Below are 21,168 nucleotides of genomic sequence, written 5' to 3' on the forward strand. Positions count from 1 at the left end.
CTTTTTGCTTTCATCAACATACCTGTTTTACATTTGATGTAGTGTTATTTAATTGTAATATTACACACATTATGGTTTTCTGATACCTTTGGTATCAGACTTAGCGCTACACTTACACCCCTATTTCGTTTTATGCTTTTTTTGAACAAGCAGTGTCAGCAGCTACCAGTATTATTTTTAGGCAGCGCAGTGTATCCATCCTTTTCTAAATAATAACTAACTAATAATATAACTATTAAATTATAGGTATTAGAATTTCCTTTCGAATTTGGTGAACGTAACAAATACAAATGTATCTATAGCTACAAATTATCCGTAATAAAGATTGCCGCATCTAAACAAATAGAACGAAACAAAACAATATTAAATAATAATAATACGTTTTTATTATTATTGTTATTATTAATTTGTTACGTTCCATTCGTTTAGATATGGCATTCTTTATTACGGATAGTTTGTAAGTTCAGATAAAGCCAAATTTGAAAGGAAATTCCAATAATTATAATTTAATAGTAAGTAATAGTTAAGTTATTATTAGTTAGTTATTATTTCAGATTCCAGAGTTTTCGGGTTTTTGAATCTTCAGATTTTTGTTCTTATTTTCCGATTTTCGTTCTTAAGAATTTTTGGATTTTCATTCTTATTTACGGATTCTTGAATTTTGAATTTCCGAACTTCCATATTTTTGAAATTAAAAAATTTCCGAATTTCCGAAATTAAGAATTTTTGGATTTTCGGATTTCAAATTTCCGAAATTAAGTTTTATTTGTCAAAATTCAGAAATTCAGAAAAACGGATATTCAGGAAAAATTTGGAAATTTGAAAATTCTTAAAAATTGGGGATATTCGGAAAAAAATCGGAAATTTAGATATTCGGGAAAATTCGGACATTCGAAATGAACTAATTTGTCTAAATTCCTTAAAAAACGAATTTGGAACTAAACAAATTGCACATGTCTAGGAAGAGCAGCCGCCCTACGTTCCCAGTTTAGGTTCCTTTTTACTATATTTCTCAGACATGTTGTGGAATGTAAACTCAACTTACACAACAATGGTTCTTATTTGTAGTTTTGTATACAGTGGAGCCGGGTTAGACTCCTACAACTGTTTTTAATTGAACCCTTTTGTCTTTTTTGTATTAATGAAGTAACAATTTTTTTAAATGATATTCCTGTTATGCAATGATTAATTTTTAGCACCATTATAATCCTAACTTCTCTTCTCTAGCTATTTATTGATGTGTTCCCGCTGGAGAATTTCCTTCCATTACATGTCCAGAAGACAACATTGGTGGAGTTTTTAGTTCAATACCTCTATTGCAAACCTCTGCTGGAACTCCGTCACTGTCATTTTATTGTACAGCAAGGTGACGTCATTCCGCTCCTCGGATGGAGCCGTGGCCTGAAGTTCAGAGACAGAGAAAAATGTCAATGAATTACAATGACTGTGAAATTAAATGCAGTTTAATACAGTGGAATCTTGGATTATGAGTATAATCCGTTCCAGGAGAATGCTTGTAATCCAAAGCTCTCGCATATCAAAGCGAGTTTCCCCATAGAAGTCAATGGAAACAAAGATAATTTGTTCTGCATTGACGTCTATTGCATACAATACCCCATGTGGCCAGAGGTGGGGGCACCAGAGATCCTCGGAAATACTCAGGGGCAGCTCGGCTGAACTCAGAAACCCTCGGAAAGGCTATGAAACATTTAGGAACGGAGTATTTCCGAGTGTGTCTGTGTATTTAGGAGCGGCTCCGAAACCATTCCGAGTGTCACCAGCGCCCTCGCACCTCTGGTCTATTACGGTACTGCACCACCCATTGGCTTGAATCCTGCTCTATTTTGCGAGACAACACTCGCAAACCGAGTCAGGATTTTTTTTTAAGTTATTCGTCTTTCAAACTGCTCGTTAGCCGCGCTACTCGTTAACCAAGGTTCCACTGTATTTCTTTAAAAAATATACACTAGTAACTGAATCTATTTTTATATCAGCCTCTTGCTTTTCCCTGATACAGCAACAATCATACTGCAGAAGGGAGGAACATCACAAAGAGCCAATCAGGTAGCACTGCATACAAGGGACTGGAGTGAGCATGGGAAGGTGACACCGCTATATTCCAGACCTCTAACATAGAAAGTGGTGTCACCCTCTTGGATGTGATGTCTGATTGCCTGTTCCCACCACAGGCATAACACATATTCACCCACCAGTCACTTTATTAGGCACACCTTGCTAGTAGCGGGTTGGACCCCCTTTTGCCTTCATTCTTCGTGGCATAGATACAACAAGGTGTTGGAAACATTCCTCGGAGATTTTGCTCCATAGTGATATGATAGCATCCCCCCACCCACACTCAGCACTTAGCAAATAGGGAGTGGCTAAAAGAAAATGGAAGTGAGTGGAATTCACGTAAAATTTCTACAAACAACATCAGGCAGGACTAGGCAATCAGGTTTTCCCAAATCCTATTAATGTATGTAACTGATCTTGGGAAGATTGTTTTTTTTTCCCTTTGGCAAAAATGGAGTTGCTCATGCAGGGCAAAAAACAAGTAGACTTTAATGGTGGTCCCACCAGTGCTTATACCCACCTTGCCTCAGAGGGGAAGTCCTGAGCAAGTCATGACTTGAAGCATACATATGGCTAAGGGCTCCCTCCTTGCCCCCATGGGACGTTGTAGAGTGCCCTGAGGAGGCCATGGGAGGATCTAGTACAGCCATTCTCACCCAGGGTTCTGTAGAACCCTAGGGTTCCTCCAGAGGTTGCTTGGGGTTACTTGAGCTGTGGCTGATTGACCTCCCATTTGATGGTACCTTCATCATCAACAACATGTGTATTTTGCATTTTTGCAGTGATGGATGCCATAAAGAAGATGTATACAATAGATTTTTGCTTGCTATGTTTGCGACAAAAGCTGATGGAATGCCATTGATCAATTGTCAAAGGGCACCATGTGTATAATAAAAACATACCTTTGCAACATCAGATTCTAAATCCATGACACGGCTCATTTCCTCCTGGACGTAGGCATCGTCTCTTGTCATATTCTTGTCATCCCTCACCATCCGGGCAATAGTGATCATGAACTGGAGGTAGGCTTCTCTTATCTGTAAAGACAAAACATCCCTCCATCACATTATCTATAGGTAGTCTGGTGAAGGTAAAAGTACTCCCCAATCTTTTCTAACCAATGTCTCATGCAATGGGCACACTCTATCAATCCATAGTCCTTCATCCAGCATCAACCCATAGTTACGTTTTCTGGCCATCAATTGTTCTTCTTCAATCATCAACCCATAGTTACGTTTTCTAACCATCGATAGTTCTTCCATTATCAACCCATAGTTATGTTTTCTGGCCATCAATTGTTCTTCTTTAATCATCAACCCATAGTTACGTTTTCTAACCATCGATAGTTCTTCCATCATCAACCCATAGTTACATTTTCTGGCCATCAAATATTTTTTCTTTCATCATCAACCCATAGTTATGTTTTCTGGCCATCAACAGTTCTCCTTCCATCATCAACCTATAGTTATGTTTTCTGGCCATCAATAGTTCTTCTTTCATCATCAACACATAGTTGCATTTTCTGGCCATCAATAGTTCTTCTTCCATCATCAACCCATAGTTATGTTTTCTGGCCATCAACAGTTCTCCTTCCATCATCAACCTATAGTTACGTTTTCTGGCCATCAATGGTTCTACTGCCATCATCAACCTATAGTTATGTTTTCTGGCCATAATACAAAAAAATGCAGCGCTGAAAATAAATAGTAAAAAGACCGTGATGTCTATGTTCAACATTCACAGGTATGACTGTGAAAAAATGAATCCATAAAATAAAAGTGGTATCAAATATTATGGTGAAAGCACTATAGACCTTATTAAAAAGGCAATAACTATATATGCATAAGTCCACAAAATTATACGTGAAAATGAAAGTCCATATACATAAACGTGGAAAAAGTTGAAATCATCAATGAGAGATCATAGTGACAAGACACCCACGGTGACTATATTGGAATGTGATGATAGTGATAACGCCCGCCACCAAGGGGAGGCTTACCGGATGCGGTGGACCCAAATGAGCTTATACCCAAAGGGTCAAATAGGCTTGTAAGCAGTGCAGATGAGATGGTACAGGAGCACACCAACGCAAATGGACAACAAACAGCGTTGTCCATTTGCGTTGGTGTGCTCCTGTACCATCTCATCTGCACTGCTTACAACAAACAGCGTTGTCCATTTGCGTTGGTGTGCTCCTGTACCATCTCATCTGCACTGCTTACAAGCCTATTTGACCCTTTGGGTATAAGCTCATTTGGGTCCACCGCATCCGGTAAGCCTCCCCTTGGTGGCGGGCGTTATCACTATCATCACATTCCAATATAGTCACCGTGGGTGTCTTGTCACTATGATCTCTCATTGATGATTTCAACTTTTTCCACGTTTATGTATATGGACTTTCATTTTCACGTATAATTTTGTGGACTTATGCATATATAGTTATTGCCTTTTTAATAAGGTCTATAGTGCTTTCACCATAATATTTGATACCACTTTTATTTTATGGATTCATTTTTTCACAGTCATACCTGTGAATGTTGAACATAGACATCACGGTCTTTTTACTATTTATTTTCAGCGCTGCATTTTTTTGTATTTTGTCTGTATTTCTTTCCTTGGTTTCACTGGATTGTATGTAGCTGCTTGTCACCCTGATAGCGCAGATTTATTTTTTATTTTTCTCATGTTTTCTGGCCATCAATTGTTCTTTTTCCATCATCAACCCATAGTTATGTTTTCTAACCATCAATAGTTCTTCTTCCATCATCAACCCATAGTTAAGTTTTTTGGCCATCAATAGTTCTTCTTTCATCATCAACCCATAGTTGCATTTTCTGGCCATCAATAGTTCTTCTTCCATTATCAACCTATAGTTACGTTTTATGGCCATCAATGGTTCTTCTTCCATCATCAACCCATAGTCACGTTTTCTGACCATCAATAGTTCTTCCATCATCAACCCATAGTTACGTTTTCTGGCCATCAATAGTTCTTCTTCCATCATCAACCCATAGTTACGTGGTGAAGGTAAAAGTACTCACCAATCTTTTCTAACCAATGTCTCATGCAATGGTCACTCTCTATCAATCCATAGTCCTTCATCCAGCATCAACCCATAGTTACGTTTTCTGGCCATCAATGGTTCTTCTTCCATCATCAACCTATAGTTATGTTTTCTGGCCATCAATTGTTCTTTTTCCATCATCAACTCATAGTTAAGTTTTCTGACCATCAATGGTTCTTCCATCATCAACCCATAGTTGCATTTTCTGGTCATCAATGGTTCTTCTTCCATTATCAACCCATAGTTAAGTTTTCTTACCATCAATAGTTCTTCTTTCATCATCAACCCATAGTTACATGTTCAGCATAGCAGGTTCTTTCTCAAACATAGAGAACATGAAAACTAAACTTTCCCACCTCCCTTTAAATAGTACCCATCACCAATCAAATTACAAATGAGTATCCATGTGTTCCAATCAGAGCAAAGGACCCAATAGAGAGTTGATAACACCAGACCTCATATTACACACCCAATGGGGAGCTCACATTTTTTTATATACAATAGCTCACAAAAGTGAGTACACCCCTCACATTTTTGTAACTATTTTCTTCTATCTTTTCATGTGACAACACTGAAAAAATTACACTTTGCTACAATGTTGTGTAGTGAGTGTACAGCTTGTATAACAGTGTAAATTTGCTGTCCCCTCAAAATAACTCAACACACAGCCATTAATGTCTAAACTGTTGGCAACAAAAGTTAATACACCCATAAGTAAAAATGTCCAAATTGGGCCCAAAGTGTCAATATTTTGTGTGGTCACCATTATTTTCCAGCACTGCCTTAACACTCTTGGGCAAGGAGTTCACCGGAGCTTCACAGGTTGCCACTCGAGTCCTCTTCCCCTCCTCCATAATGACATCACAGAGCTGGTGGATGTTAGAGATCTTGCGCTCCTCCACCTTCCATTTGAGGATGTCCCACAGATGATCAATAGGGTTTAGGTCTGGAGACATGCTTAGCCAGTCCATCACCTTTACCCTCAGCTTCTTTAGCAAGGCAGTGGTGGTCATGGAGGTGTGTTTGAGGGCGTTATCATGTTGGAATACTGCCCTGCGGCCCAGTCTCTGAAGGGAGGGGATCATGCTCTGCTTCAGTAGGTCACAGTACATGTTGGCATTCATGGTTCCCTCAATGATCTGTAGTTCTCCAGCACTCATGCAGCCCCAGACCATGACACTCCCACCACCATGCCTGACTGTAGACAAGACACACTTGTCTTTGTCCTCCTCACCTGGTTGCCACCACACACGCCTGACACCATCTGACACCAAAGTTTATCTTGATCTCATTAGACCACAGGACAAAGTTCCAGTAATCCATGTCCTTATTCTGCTTGTCTTCAGCAAACTGTTTGTGGGCTTTCTTGTGCATCGTCTTTAGAAGAGGCTTCCTTCTGGGATATATCATTACATGTATTTCTGTAAGTACCTGAATGTGACCCAGTATCTCCCTCTTGCATGTACAGCAGGGCTGGGGTGTGAAATGAAGAAGCAGCACAAGGAGCCTATCAGATCATGTGCTGACAAGAAGCATGCTGATAGGAGGAGAGAATCTTTGGACTGAAGCTGAATATTGCAGCAAAAGCTGGTTCTGTTTTATATTTTAATGGCCTATTCATTCTTATCTTAATTTTGTCTAAGGTTCTGCTGTAAGAAAAGGAAAAGTTTGCTAAAAGTGAAGTTGTCTTTTAAAGGACATATATCTACCCAAAAGAATATTCCGATCTTACAGATGACTCGGCCTGACATTTTTTCTTGGATTCCCTGTGCGCAGATAAAACTGCAAATCAAAACATAATCCCAATCCTTACATTAAACTGTAAAAGCGTAAAATTACCCCAGAAGACAATTTCCTCGTAATGTATGATGCATATGGCTTCTATCAGAAGATTAGTAATACCATGCATGGCTATTTCAGTAATTTATAGCACCAGACGGAGAAACCTGGCTGTGTAAGGATGTTATTATCTGCGGGGTGCTGCAATGCCTGCTGCTTCATGTTTATAATCAGAGCAAAGACTGACACTTTAGAGGAATCATCCGTATAACAGACAGAACCACTGAGAGAGATATAGAGAGATAGATAGATAGATAGATAGATAGATAGATAGATAGATAGATAGATAGATAGATAGATAGATAGATAGATAGATAGATAGAGGGACGTGATAAGGAAGGAAGAAAGAACTGATAAAGATAACAAAAACTCTGGATGTAAGGATATGTGAGAGAGAGTTAAAGAAAGAAAGAAAGAGAGAAAAAAAGAGAAAGACAGAGAAAGGGGGATAAAGAATAGGAAAGATAGAGAGAGAAAGAGAGAAAGAAAGAAAAAAAGAGAAGGGAGGAATGAAAAAGAAAGGATAAAATAAATTAAAGAAAGTAAGAAAGAAAGAAAAAGAATATAGAGCTATCACAATATGTATGAAAAGAGGGAAGGATAGGAAAAATAGAGAAAGAAAATAAAAGGATAGAAAGAAAAAGAATAGAGAGCTTTCGCAATATATATAAAAAGAAGGAAGGACAGGAAAGATAGAGAAAGAAAAGAAAAGAAAAAAAATAAAGAAAGAGAAAGAAAGAAAGAAAAAGAATAGAGAGCTATCACAATATGTATGAAAAGAGGGAAGGATAGGAAAGATAGAGAAAGAAAAGAAAAGAAAGAAAGAAAGAGAAAGAAAGAAAAAGTAAAGAGAGATATCACAATATATATGAAAAAAGTGAAGGATAGGAAAGATAGAGAAAGAAAATAAAAGGAAAGAAAGAAAAAGAATAGAGAGCTATCACAATATGTATGAAAAGAGGGAAGGATAGGAAAGATAGAGAAAGAAAAGAAAAGAAAGAAAGAAAAAGTATAGAGAGATATCACAATATATATGAAAAAAGTGAAGGATAGGAAAGATAGAGAAAGAAAAGAAAAGAAAGAAAGAAAGAAAGAAAGAGAAAGAAAGAAAAAGTAAAGAGAGATATCACAATATATATGAAAAAAGTGAAGGATAGGAAAGATAGAGAAAGAAAATAAAAGGAAAGAAAGAAAAAGAATAGAGAGCTATCACAATATGTATGAAAAGAGGGAAGGATAGGAAAGATAGAGAAAGAAAAGAAAAGAAAGAAAGAAAAAGTATAGAGAGATATCACAATATATATGAAAAAAGTGAAGGATAGGAAAGATAGAGAAAGAAAATAAAAGGAAAGAAAGAAAAAGAATAGAGAGCTATCACAATATGTATGAAAAGAGGGAAGAATAGGAAAGATAGAGAAAAAAAAGAAAAGAAAAGAAAGAAATAAAAAGTATAGAGAGATATCACAATATATATGAAAAAAGGGAAGGATAGGAAAGATAGAGAAAAGAAAAGAAAAGAAAGAAAGAAAGAAAGAGAAAGAAAGAAAAAGTATAGAGAGATATCACAATATATATATATATATAAAAAAAAGGGAAAGATAGGAAAGATAGAGAAAGAAAAGAAAAGAAAAGAAAAGAAAAGAAAAGAAAGAAAGAAAGAAAAAAAATTGATATAGATAGATAGAAAAGATGGATGGAATGAAAAAGGAAGGAAGGAAAAAAGAAAGGAGGCAAAGTTTTAAAAGATGGAAAGAAAGAAGGAAATAATAAAAAGGAAGGAAGGAAGACATAATTGTGATAAAGAAGAGATGTGTAAGTTGTGTGGTTGTGTAATGATTACTATATACATGGTGCTGCAATGCCTGCGCCTTCATATTTATAATCAAAGAAAAGACTGATTACAGAATCATCCATATAACATATCAAACCCATGACAGAGAGAGTGATAGATAGACAAATAGATAGATAGATAGATAGATAGATAGATAGATAGATAGATAGATAGATAGATAGATAGATAGATAGATAAATAGATAGATAGAGTACCAGGAACATTTTCTTCATTATAAAATGATAATTGAGACGTCTGGGAGGTAATCAGATATGTTGTCACCCTGGACAGCCTGGAGTCCTTCATCCGGCTCCAGGGATCTGGCTCTTTCTCTATATACAGTATACAGTACATGTAGAGTACATATATGAGAAGTGTAACGTACCCGCTGATAATTTCCGCTGTTGAAATAATAATCTCGGGATGGCATCCCCAGGCTCGGCTGGTCGATCTAAAACATATAAAGCAATAAAGAAAGGAAGGTTACCCTTCACTTCCACTCCCCATCATTCACACAATGAAATCATACAACCTCTAATCATTCTATGTACAGAATAATCTCTGACAGAAAATGACCAGATCGGATGACAAACGATTCCCAATTGGTTAAAAACATAAATAATATATTTTTTGTCCTCTAAGTGAGTAAAAGAAAATGGAAGTTTTTCGTGAAATTGCTGATTCTGTGCACAATGAAGACCTTAGAAATATTATACTATTTTACAATCGTCTCTATTTTTATGGTTGAGCCGCAAAGATGATTAAACCTTCAGATCCAGACCCGTGCGGACCGCAATCTCGTGTTTTACTATTTGTTTCCTGCCGTGTTCTCATCTTGATAGGCTACTAAAACAAGTTCTTTTATTCTGCATGTGAAAGTGTTTAAAGGTTCCCATGGCTATTTATTGCAGCTGGGAAGTATTACATTAGCCATAAATGTGGTCTCTTTCCATCATTAGCATGACCCAGACCAGATGTACATGTGTCTGCTCTGCGGCACATCAATGTGCCTGTGGTAGTATAACGCGGCACATCTCCGTACTGAGCTGTATCAGAGGATAGTCCTTCTACCTTCTGAAACGTATGAGGGTAAGTGCACATGGTACTGGGGAATGAACATCCTGTGTGGCAGAACATTCCTGCATAGAAACGCAAGAATAAGCTGTATAATAAATGCACATATTTGCGCACTTTTGTACATACAGTATGCGTAAAAATCATTTTTTTTGCCCCATATCATTCTTGGTGCTTTAACCACTTCAATACCGGGCACCAGGGGCGGACTGACAACTCATGGGGCTCCCGGGGCAATAGGAGATTATGGGGCTCCCGGGCAATAGGAGATTATGGGGCCCCCGGGCAATAGGAGATTATGGGGCCCCCAGGCAATATGAGATTATGGGGCTCCCGGGCAATAGGAGATTATGGGGCCCCCGGGCAATAGGAGATTATGGGGCCCCCGGGCAATAGGAGATTATGATGCTCCTGAGGCAATAGGAGATTATGGGGCCCCCGGGCAATAGGAGATTATGGGGCTCCCGGGCAATAGGAGATTATGGGGCCCCCGGGAAATAGGAGATTATGGAGCCCCCGGGCAATAGGAGATTATGGGGCTCCCGGGCAATAGGAGATTATGGGGCCCCCGGGAAATAGGAGATTATGGAGCCCCCGGGCAATAGGAGATTATAGGGCTCCCAGGCAATAGGAGATTATGGGGCCCCTGGGCAATAGGAGATTATGGGGCTCCTGGCAAAAGGAGATTATGGGGCCCCCCGGGCAATAGGAGATTATGGGGCCCCCGGGCAATAGGAGATTATGGGCCCCCCGGGCAATTGACTTTCTCTTTGGGGACTAGACAGCAGCAGCAGCTCTCTCCACCCGCTCTCCGCCTCCTCTCCACCCACTCTCCACCCCCTCTCCACCCCCTCTCCACCTGCTCTCTGAAAAAAAGTATCGGTGAAGCATCGGGAACATTTGCGCGAGCACAAGTACTCGTGCAAATGCTCAGAATCGGTCCCGATACCGATACTAGTATCGGTATCGGGACAACCCTAGTTACTACTGAATGGGGGGATCAGCAGAGCTGGGGGTAATACTGAGTGGGGCATCAGCAGAAATGGGGGTACTAATGAGCTGGGGATCTGCTCAACAGAGGTACTAATAAGCTGGGGAGATGAGATTTGTAAACATGCTTTGCCTAAATTAGCATAAAAATGAACATCTTACATAGATGATGTGCTTGCTGGACTCCCGATCATCGTTCCACACAAACATGTCAATCAGCACTCTCTTGTTGAATCTATAGTTCAAGAGGGACATTTTTTCTTCGAGACTCCACTGGGACTCTATCAAATAAAATAAATTCAAGTGAGAATACCAATCAACAAAGCTTTTAACTTTTGCTGTATTTTATATATATTAAAAAAAAAAAAACATCCATTCAAGTATATTCCCCACCTATACAATTATCATTGGAACAGGTGTCCCCCCATAAATGATTTGCAGTCACCTCCTGTTCTGGGGACAACTCTAAAAAATGGAATGTCCCCTTACTTCCTGTCAGTGATCACCACAATAAAACGGAGAGGGTTAATCTCCACAGAAATTAAAACAGAAATGACTCAAAATGTAGGCCTTGTGCACACTGGACGTTTTTTTACAGCTGCTGTTTTTGGCTCCGGACGTTTTTTTTCTGCAGCCAAAAAAACTCCCCAGCATGTTCTCCTATGGGTCCATGCACACAAAGGCTGTTATCAGTAGTTTTTGGCAGAGGAGTTTTCTGGCTGAAAAAAAAAAACAGCTTTGAGAGGAGTTTTTCAGCTGTAAAACTGCTCTAAATCTGAAAAGAGATAGAAAAGCTTAAAAAAATGCACAAAAAACGCTGAAAAATGCCGCTATTCAACTTTTATCAGCGTTTTTGAGCCATAAGCTTTGAGTTTCAGGTAAAAAAAAAAAAAAAAAAAAAAAAAAATTATTCTACAGCTACAGTTTTATACAACAAAAGTAGAAAATTGGGAGGAAGTCCTCAATAAGAGACCCTCGTTTGGTAGACCATGTAGGTCTGGTACCTCATTCTAATCAATGATATACAAAATAAACCCTAGCAAATGTTAAGTATGGCCGTCGTTCCCGCCTCGCATTTTGAATTTTTTGCGTTGTTTGCGTAAGTCGTTCGCGAATTAGGAATTTGCGTAGAATGACGTCACCGTCTTAAACATTGGCCTGTTCTGGTTTCATTTCGAGCATGCGCACTGGGATACCCCCACGGACGGCGCATGCGCCGTTAAAAAAAAACGTAGTCTACGTCGGGTCACGACGTATTTACATAAAACACGCCGCCAAAGATACACTACGCCGTCGTAACTTACGGCGCAAATTCTTTGAGGATTCGAAAAAAAAAAAAAAGTTACGGCGGCGTAGTGTATCTTAGATACGCTACGCCCGGCGGATATATGCGCCGCGCTACGTGGATCTGGCCCAAGGACAATAAGGGTACCCAATTTTGTAAAAAGTATCAAAAAGTATTTATCGTATTATAAAAATTGCACATGTGTACATAGTTAGGAGGATAGACATGTGCACTGCCACAAAAATGCATTCGTTTTCGTTTTATTCGTTTACCTTTTTTCGGAAATTTGGGAAATTAGAAAATTCTGAATTCGGAAATTCTAAATTTCCGAATTCGGAATTTTTCAAATTTTCGATTTTAGAATTTCAGACTTTTCAAATTTCTGAATTTCCTTAATTTCACAATTTCCTTAATTTCCAAATTTCTGAATTTCCAAATTTCTGAATTCCGAAATTTTGAATTTTCGAAATTTTGAATTTCCGAAATTTCGAACTTCCGAAATTTTGAATTTTCGAAATTTTGAATTTCCGAAAATTTTGAATTTCCGAAATTTTGAATTTCCGAAATTTTGAATTTCCGAAAATTTTGAATTTCCGAAATTTCGAATTTCCGAAATTTCCGAAACCTCGAAATTTCGAATTTCCGAAATTTCGAATTTCCAAAATTTGATGGCACAGTGGCTGCGTTTGATGGCATGGCACAGTGGTGACAATTGATGGCACAGTGGCTGCGTTTGATGGCATGGCACAGTGGTGACAATTGATGGCACAGTGGCTGCATTTGATGGCATGGCACAGTGGTGACAATTGATGGCACAGTGGCTGCATTTGATGGGCACAGTTTTTTTTCCCGTTTGCGCCCCCCCCAAAAATTTTAAGCACCAGCCGCCACTGCTCAATAGTGCTTCATAATAGTATGTTACAGGACAACAGCAGCCTCAAGAAGGTAGCTTAGCTGTTTTTAATTTAACAAGGTTCAAAGCCCCGGGTGGAGTCTCCGAGGACGTGCCCTTTAAATGGACTGACTCTGTTCTCCCAATTATGATAAATAGTATTTACATGGGATTAGGGCTGCTTGGAAGGAGATTGTGGAAAACAAGACGTGCTCTATAATAAGTGTTACCTTTGGTGAGGTTCCAATCTGTGTAAGCCACTGGCCATTCTCCAACCAGAGTAAGGAGCTCTAGAAGAGGCAAGGCGTCCCGCTGCTCTATCAGACCTAGGAGAAAACGGAATAAGTACTTGTAAATCCAAACTCTAAAATGTTATATAAGCGTTAAAAAAAAAAAGTGGAACTCAACTCTCTCAATCAACATGAACTATTTTGAATTCCTTATGCTGCTAGAATTTGTAAATGGATAGGAAGTTACCGTATATACTTGAGAATAAGCCGACCCGAATTATAAGCCGAGGCACCTAATTTTACCACAAAAAAATGGGAAAACGTATTAACTAGAGGCGATTCAGTTTGCATGTGTTGCGCTTTACAAGTCTCTCTCTCTCTCTCTCTCTCTCTCTCTCTCTCTCTCTCTCTCTCTCTCTCTCTCTCATAAGCCTAGGGTAGGAAATGCAGCAGCTACTGTAAGTGGAAAAGAGGGTCAACAATGCCTATTTGCATGCCTCACTGTGCCCATGTGCATGCCTCACTGTGCCCATTGCATACCTCACTGTGCGCATCTGCAGCCTCAACGTGCCCATTTGCAGGATCACTGTGCCCAATTGCATGCCTCACTGTGCCCATTTGCAGCCTCAATATTCCCATTTGCAGCCTCACTATGCCCATCTGCAGCCTCACTGTGCCCATTTGCATGCCTCACTGTGCCCATTTGCATGCCTCACTGTGCCCATTTGCAGCCTCCCTGTGCCTATTCCATACCTCACTGTGCGCATCTGCAGCCTCACTGTGCCCATCTGCAGCCTCACTGTGCCCATTTGCAGCCTCACTGTGCCGATCTGCATACCTGATCTCTGTGTCATGCAGTCAGTCGGCGGCTGCCCAGTGTAACAAAGCCACGCCTCGTCCGTGATAGATGGAACACTCAGATTCACAGTAGTGAGTCAGTGTTCAGTGTTCCGCCTATCACGGACAAGGACGAGGAGGTGGCGGGGCTTTTTTACACTGGACGGCCGCCATCTGACTGCATGGCATGGGGGCTGATCAGGTATGCAGATCGGAGAGACTTGAGTATAAGCCAAGGGGGGCTTTTTCAGCACAAAAAAAATTGCGAGTATATACAGTATATTATATTTACTTTTTTTTTATTATTATTATTATATTTCTTCAATTGCTTCCTGGTGTCTGGGTTAGGCCAAAATGAGGTCATACATCCCAGAAGTCTTCATGGGAGGAGGGTCTTTCTCAGCTAAGATTCCAGAATGCAAAGGCTACATCTGCCCTTATTCAAGATGGCCATGGCTAGAAATACTAGGTGGGATGTTTTTAAAAGTGAATTCTCAGCAAAATAAAGAGACATGAATGGATGGGTGAGTTTGCTTTGAATATTAACCACTTAAAGTGGAGGTTCACCCAAAAACAAAATTTTTAACATTAGATCGAGGCTCATTTTGTGAAGGAGAATCGGGTGTTTTTTTTTAAATCAAAGCAGTACTTACCGTTTTAGAGATAGATCTTCTCCGCCGCTTCCGGGTATGGGCCTGCGGGACTGGGCGTTCCTATTTGATTGACAGGCTTCCGACGGTCGCATACAGCACGTCACGATTTTCCGAAAGTAGCCGAACGTCGGTGCACAGGCGCCGTATAGAGCCGCACCGACGTTCGGCTTCTTTCGGCTACTCGTGACGCGATGTATGCGACCGTCGGAAGCCTGTCGGAAGCCTGTCAATCAAATAGGAACGCCCAGTACCGAAGACCATACCCGGAAGCGGCGGAGAAGATCGCTCTCTAAAACGGTAAGTACTGCTTCGATTTAAAAAAAAACACCCGATTCTGCTTCACAAAATGAGCCTCAATCTAATGTTAAAAATTGTTTTTCAGGTGAACTCCTGCTTTAAGACCCAGACCTTTAGGCAGCTAAAGGACCCGGCCAGGTTTTGCGATTGGGCACTGCATTGTTTTAACAGACAATTGCGCGGTCGTGCGACGTGGCTCCCAAACAAAATTGGCGTCCTTTTTTCCCCACAAACAGAGCTTTCTTTTGGTGGTATTTGATTACCTCTGCGGTTTTTATTTGTTGCGCTATAAACAAAAATAGAGCGTTTTACTTTTAGGCTGATACTTATTCTTCTACATATTTTTGGTAAAAAAAACCGCAATAAGTGTTTATCGGTTGGTTTGCGCAAAATTTATAGCGTTTACAAAATAGGGGATAATTTTATTGCATTTTTATTAATTATTATTTTTTTACTACTAATGGCGGCGATCAGCGATTTTTTTCATGACTGCGACATTATGGCGGAAACATCGGACAATTTTGACACATTTTTGGGACCATTGTCATTTTCACAGCAAAAAATGCATTTAAAATGCATTGTTTACTGTGAAAATGACAATTGCAGTTTGGGAGTTAACCACAAGGGGTGCTGAAGGGGTTATGTATGACCTAATATGTGTTTCTAACTGTAGGGGGGTGTGGCTGTAGGTGTGACATGATCGATTGTGTCCTCCTATAAAAGGGAACACACGATCAATGACAGCGCCACAGTGAAGAACGGGGAAGCTGTGTTTACACACAGCTCTCCCCGTTCTTCAGCTCCGGGGACCGACCGCGGGGTCCGCGGGTCCCGCGGTCACGGAGCTTCGGACCGGGTCACGTGCATGTGCCCAGCCGTGCCATTCTGCCGACGTAAATGTGCAGGAGGCGGTCCTTAAGCGGTTAAAAATGAATTAAATAGTGTTTTTCAGTTAGTGGTGCTCAAATACAGATAAGTTCCACTGCAAGTAATTGACAGACCATTGTTCCTAATTTTTACTGACAGTCTACTGACTGGAATGGTACCAGCTGATTGGAAAAAAATCCAATGTAGCACCAATATTTAAAAAAGGGCCCAAAGTACATACCTGGGAATTACAGACAAGTTAGCCTAACATCAATAGTATGTAAGCTCTTGAAGGGGGTGATAAGGGACTATATACAAGATTTTAGTAATGAAAACGGTATCATTAGAAGTAATCAGCATGGATTCATGAAGAATTGTTCTTGCCAAACCAATCTATTAACCTTCTATGAGGAGGTGAGCTTCCATCTAGATGAAGGAAGGCCGTAGACGTGGTGTATCTATGCTCATGGAGCTTACAATCTAAAGGGAGGTGAAGGTGGTACAAAATGTAATAGCTGCAGGGGATGATCTGATGGAGGTGACCCAAGTACAATTCTTAGGTGGAGGTGGGATAGGCTTCCCAGTGGAGAAATACCGCCAAAAGAAAATTATATTTGTGGGAAAAAAATTACGTCAATTTTAAAGTTAAAGTAATGCAGTGCAGCATGTTGGTAATCAGTGGAGAAGGACCTTTTTATGTTGGTGGTCAGTAGAGAAGAAACCCTTTGGTGGTCAGTGGAGAAGGACCTTCTTATGTTGGTGGTCAGTGGGGAAGAAACCCTTTGGTGGTCAGTGGAAGAGGACTTTCTTATATTGGTGGTCAGTGGAGAAGAAACCCGTTGGTGGTCAGTGGAGGAGGACTTTCTTATGTTGGTGGTCAGTGGAGAAGAAACCCTATGGTGGTCAGTGAAGAAGGACCTTCTTATGTTGGTGGTCAGTGGAGAAGAAACCCTTTGGTGGTCAGTGGAGGAGGACTTTCTTAGGTTGGTGGTCAGTGGAGGAGGACTTTTTTATATTGGTGGTCAATGGAGGAGGACTTTCTTATATTGGTGGTCAGTGGAGAAGGAACCCTTTGGTGGTCAGTGGAGGAAGACTTTCTTATGTTGGTGGTCAGTGGAGGAGGACTTTCTTATATTAGTGGTCAGTGGAGAAGGAACACTTTGGAGGTCAGCGGAGGAGGACTTTCTTATGTTGGTGGTCAGTGGAGAAGAAACCCTTTGGTGGTCAGTGAAGGAGGACTTTCTGATGTTAGTGGTCAGTGGAGAAGAAACCCTTTGGTGGTCAGTGGAGAAGGACCTTCTTATGTTGATGGTCATTGGAGAAGAAACCCTTTGATGGTCAGTGGAGGAGGACTTTCTTATGTTGGTGGTCAGTGGAGAACAAACCCTTTGGTGGTCAGTGGAGGAGGACTTTCTTATGTTGGTGGTCAGTGGAGAAAGACCTTCTTATGTTGGTGGTCAGTGGAGAAGAAACCCTTTGGTTGTCAGTGGAGGAGGACTTTCTTATGTTGGTGGTCAGTGGAGAAGAAACCCTTTGGTGGTCAGTGGAGGAGGACTTTCTTATGTTGGTGGTCAGTAGAGAAAGACCTTCTTATGTTGGTGGTCAGTGGGGAAGAAACCCTTTGGTGGTCAGTGGAGGAGGACCTACTTATGTTGGTGGTCAGTGGAGAAAGACCTTCTTATGTTGGTGGTCAGTGAGGAAGAAACCCTTTGGTGGTTAGTGGAGAAGGACTTTCTTATGTTGGTGGTCAGTGGAGAAAGACCTTCTTATGTTGGTGGTCAGTGAGGAAGAAACCCTTTGGTGGTTAGTGGAGGAGGATTTTCTTATGTTGGTGGTCAGTGGAGAAGGAACCCTTTGGTGGTCAGTCCAGAGGGGTTTTCTTATGTTGGTGATCAGTGCAGAAGGACCTTCTTATGTTGGTGATCAGTGCAGAAGGACCTTCTTATGTTGGTGATCAGTGCAGAAGGACCTTCTTATGTTGGTGGTCAGTAGAGAATTAACCCTTTTGGTGGCCAGTAGGAACTATGTCCTTCTTCCAGACAGCTAGAAAGGTCATTGGTGTTAGTGGTTACTTATCGGAGAGGCTGAAATTTCGTAGTTTTTAAGAAACCCTTAGAAACTTTTGAAGGAATCTTAGAGTGCTATGGAACCCTGGCTGAGAAAAACTGGTGGCCAATAAGGGCAAGGCTGAAAAAAAGTATGGAAAATAATGTGACTGTTCTTTGTGGAACCTAATGGGGTTAAAAAAAACAGAAGGAAACTGAGCAAAAGTACAATTGTTACCTGCAGCAATAACATCCTTGGGGGGATATTTACTAAAACTGGAGAGTGCAAAATCTGGTGCAGCTGTGCATGGTAACCAATCAGCTTCCAGGTTTTATTATCAAAGCTTAATTAAACAAGCTGATGTCAGAAGCTGATTGGCTACTATGCACAGCTGCACCAGATTCTGAGTGTTCCAGTAAGTAAATCAATGGCAAGTGTTTCATTGAATATTTAGTTTGTTGGTATGAAATTTTCCAATTTTGTTCCCCCCAACTCTATCAGATCAGCCCTGTTATATGATCCACATACTTACTTTCATTCATACAGGATTTGTACAAGGTTTTGGCTTTTTTAAAGGCATCGCGGTCGTCCTGGTCTGGCATCTCCAATAAACCTAAACATAAAAAATAAAGTTTAAAAATAATCCAAAATCAGATATACATTGCAAACCCGGAAAGTATTCACAGCGCTTCACTTTTTCCACATTTTATGTTACAGCCTTATTCCAAAATGGATTAAATTAATTATTTTCCTCAAAATTCTACGAACAATACCCCATAATGACAACACGAAAGAAGCTTGTTTGAAATCTTTGCGTGGAAAGTTAATAAAAATTGAAAATAAAAAAAATCCCATGTACATAAGTATCACAGGCTCCTCCCATGTACATAAGTATCACAGGCTCCTCCCATGTACATAAGTATCACAGGCTCCTCCCATGTACTCCTCCCATGTACATAAGTATCACAGGCTCCTCCCATGTACATAAGTATCACAGGCTCCTCCCATGTACTCCTCCCATGTACATAAGTATCACAGGCTCCTCCCATGTACTCCTCCCATGTACATAAGTATCACAGCCTTTGCCATGACACTCAGAATTGAGCTCAGGTACATCCTGTTTCCACTGATCATCCTTGAGATGTTTCTACAACTTGATTGGAGTCCACCTGTGGTAAATTCAGTTGATTGGACATGATTTGCAAAGGCACATGCCTGTCTATAGAAGGTCCCACAGATAACAGTGCATGTCAGAGCACAAACCAAGCCATGGAATCCAAGGAGTTGTCTGTAGACCTCCGAGACAGGATTGTATGGAGACACAGATTTGGGGAACGGTACAGAAAAATTTCTGCAGCATTGAAGGTCCCAATGAGCACAGTGGCCATCATCATCTGTAAATGGAAGAAGTTTGGAATCACCAGGACTCTTCCTAGAGCGGGCCACCCGGCCAAACTGAGCGATCGGGGAGAAGGGCCTTAGTCATGGAGGTGACCAAGAACCCGGTGGTCACTCTGACAGAGCTCTGGTGTTTCTCTGTGGAGAGAGTAGAACGTTCCAGAAGAACAACCATCTCTGCAACACTCCACCAATCAGGCCTGTATGGGGGAGTGGCCAGACGGAAGTCACTCCTCCATAAAAGGCACATGACAGCCGCCTGGAGTTTGCCACAAGGCACCTGAAGGACTCTCAGACCATGAGAAACAAAATTCTCTGGTCTGATTAAACAAAGATTGAACCCTTTGGCCTGAATGACAAGCGTCATGTCTGGAATAAACCAGGCATCGGTCATCACCTGGCCAATACCATTCCTACAGTGAAGCATGGTGGTGGCAGCATCATGCTGTGGGGATGTTTTTCAGCAGCAAGAACTGGGAGACTAGTCAGGATTGAGGGAAAGATGAATGCAGCAATGTACAGAGACATACTTGATGAAAACCTGCTCCAGAGCGCTCTGGACCTCAGACTGGGGCGAAGGTTCATCTTCCAACAGGACAACGACCCTAAGCACACAGCCAAGATAACAAAGGAGTGGCTACGGGACAACTCTGAGAATGTCCTTGAGTGGCCCAACCAAAGCCCAGACTTGAACCTGATTGAACATCTCTGGAGAGATCTGAAAATGGCTGCTCACGGACGCTCCCCATCCAACCCGATGGAGCTTGAGAGGTCCTGCAAAGAAGAATGGGAGAAACTGCCCACAAATAGGAGTGCCAAGCTTGTAGCCTCATACTCAGAAAGACTTGAGGTTGTAATTGGTGCCAAAGGAGCTTCATCACAGGCCCGTCGCTACAGGACAGGCAAAACAAACAATTGCTTGGGGCCCCGAGCTGGCCTGGGGCCCCCAACTTCCCCTTTCCAGGCTGTAGTGTGCCTGAGCTCCTATTTCTTCCTCCTGGATTTCTGTCAGTCCGGCAGGGTACCGCGCATGGTACAGGAGATTCCGTTTCCTGTTCCCCGGCCAGACTGACAGGAAGTGCACACTGAGTGCTCACTTCCTTTCAGTCCAGCCGGGAACACAGGAAACTAAATCTCCTGTACCGCGCGGTACCCGGCCCGGCCTGGGCACTATCTGTTAGGGGACCCATAATGATAGAACACCAGACTGACAGGAGGAAGAGGAGCTTGGCCACGCTACAGCGGCAGCCTACAGGGAAGAAGGGAAGGTGAGAATAGAAAAACATAGGGACTAAGGAGGAGGGGAGGAGTAAGAACATGGGTGTAAAAAGTAGGCTTTGCGTGCGGGGGTGGGGCTGCTTGGGGGCCCCCATTTTGCTTGGGGCCCCCAAATTCCTTCAAACGGCCCTGCCAAAGTATTGAGCAAAGGCTGTGATACTTATGCACATGGGAGGAGCCTGTGATATTTATGTACATGGGAGGAGTCTGTGATACTTTTGTACATGGGAGGAGTCTGTGATACTTATGTACATGGAAGGAGTCTGTGATACTTATGTACATGGGAGGAGTCTGTGATACTTTTGTACATTGGAGGAGTCTGTGATACTTATGTACATGGGAGGAGCCTGTGATACTTATGTACATGGGAGGAGCCTGTGATACTTATGTACATGGGAGGAGCCTGTGATACTTATGTACATGGGAGGAGTCTGTGATACGTATGTACATGGGAGGAGCCTGTGATACTTATGTACATGGGAGGAGCCTGTGATACTTATGTACATGGGAGGAG

General features: G+C 41.3%; 1 protein-coding gene across 2 annotated transcripts in view; it reads right to left on the reverse strand.

Annotated features, from left to right (window-relative positions):
• The window catches only part of MMEL1 (membrane metalloendopeptidase like 1), a 181,244-nt gene that overhangs the window by 47,999 nt on the left and 112,077 nt on the right, over positions 1 to 21,168 (reverse strand). For both annotated transcript variants that reach the window (XM_040326451.1, XM_040326452.1), the window contains exons 5-10: positions 18,511 to 18,591; positions 13,279 to 13,374; positions 11,034 to 11,152; positions 9,193 to 9,258; positions 2,976 to 3,110; positions 1,312 to 1,401 (exon numbers count right to left, since the gene is read on the reverse strand). In XM_040326451.1, the coding sequence (XP_040182385.1) occupies positions 1,312 to 1,401; positions 2,976 to 3,110; positions 9,193 to 9,258; positions 11,034 to 11,152; positions 13,279 to 13,374; positions 18,511 to 18,591 (587 nt within the window). The remainder of the gene's footprint in view (positions 1 to 1,311; positions 1,402 to 2,975; positions 3,111 to 9,192; positions 9,259 to 11,033; positions 11,153 to 13,278; positions 13,375 to 18,510; positions 18,592 to 21,168) is intronic.

The sequence above is a fragment of the Rana temporaria genome, chromosome 10, assembly GCF_905171775.1.
Source record: "Rana temporaria chromosome 10, aRanTem1.1, whole genome shotgun sequence".
Classification (NCBI taxonomy): Eukaryota; Metazoa; Chordata; class Amphibia; order Anura; family Ranidae; genus Rana; species Rana temporaria.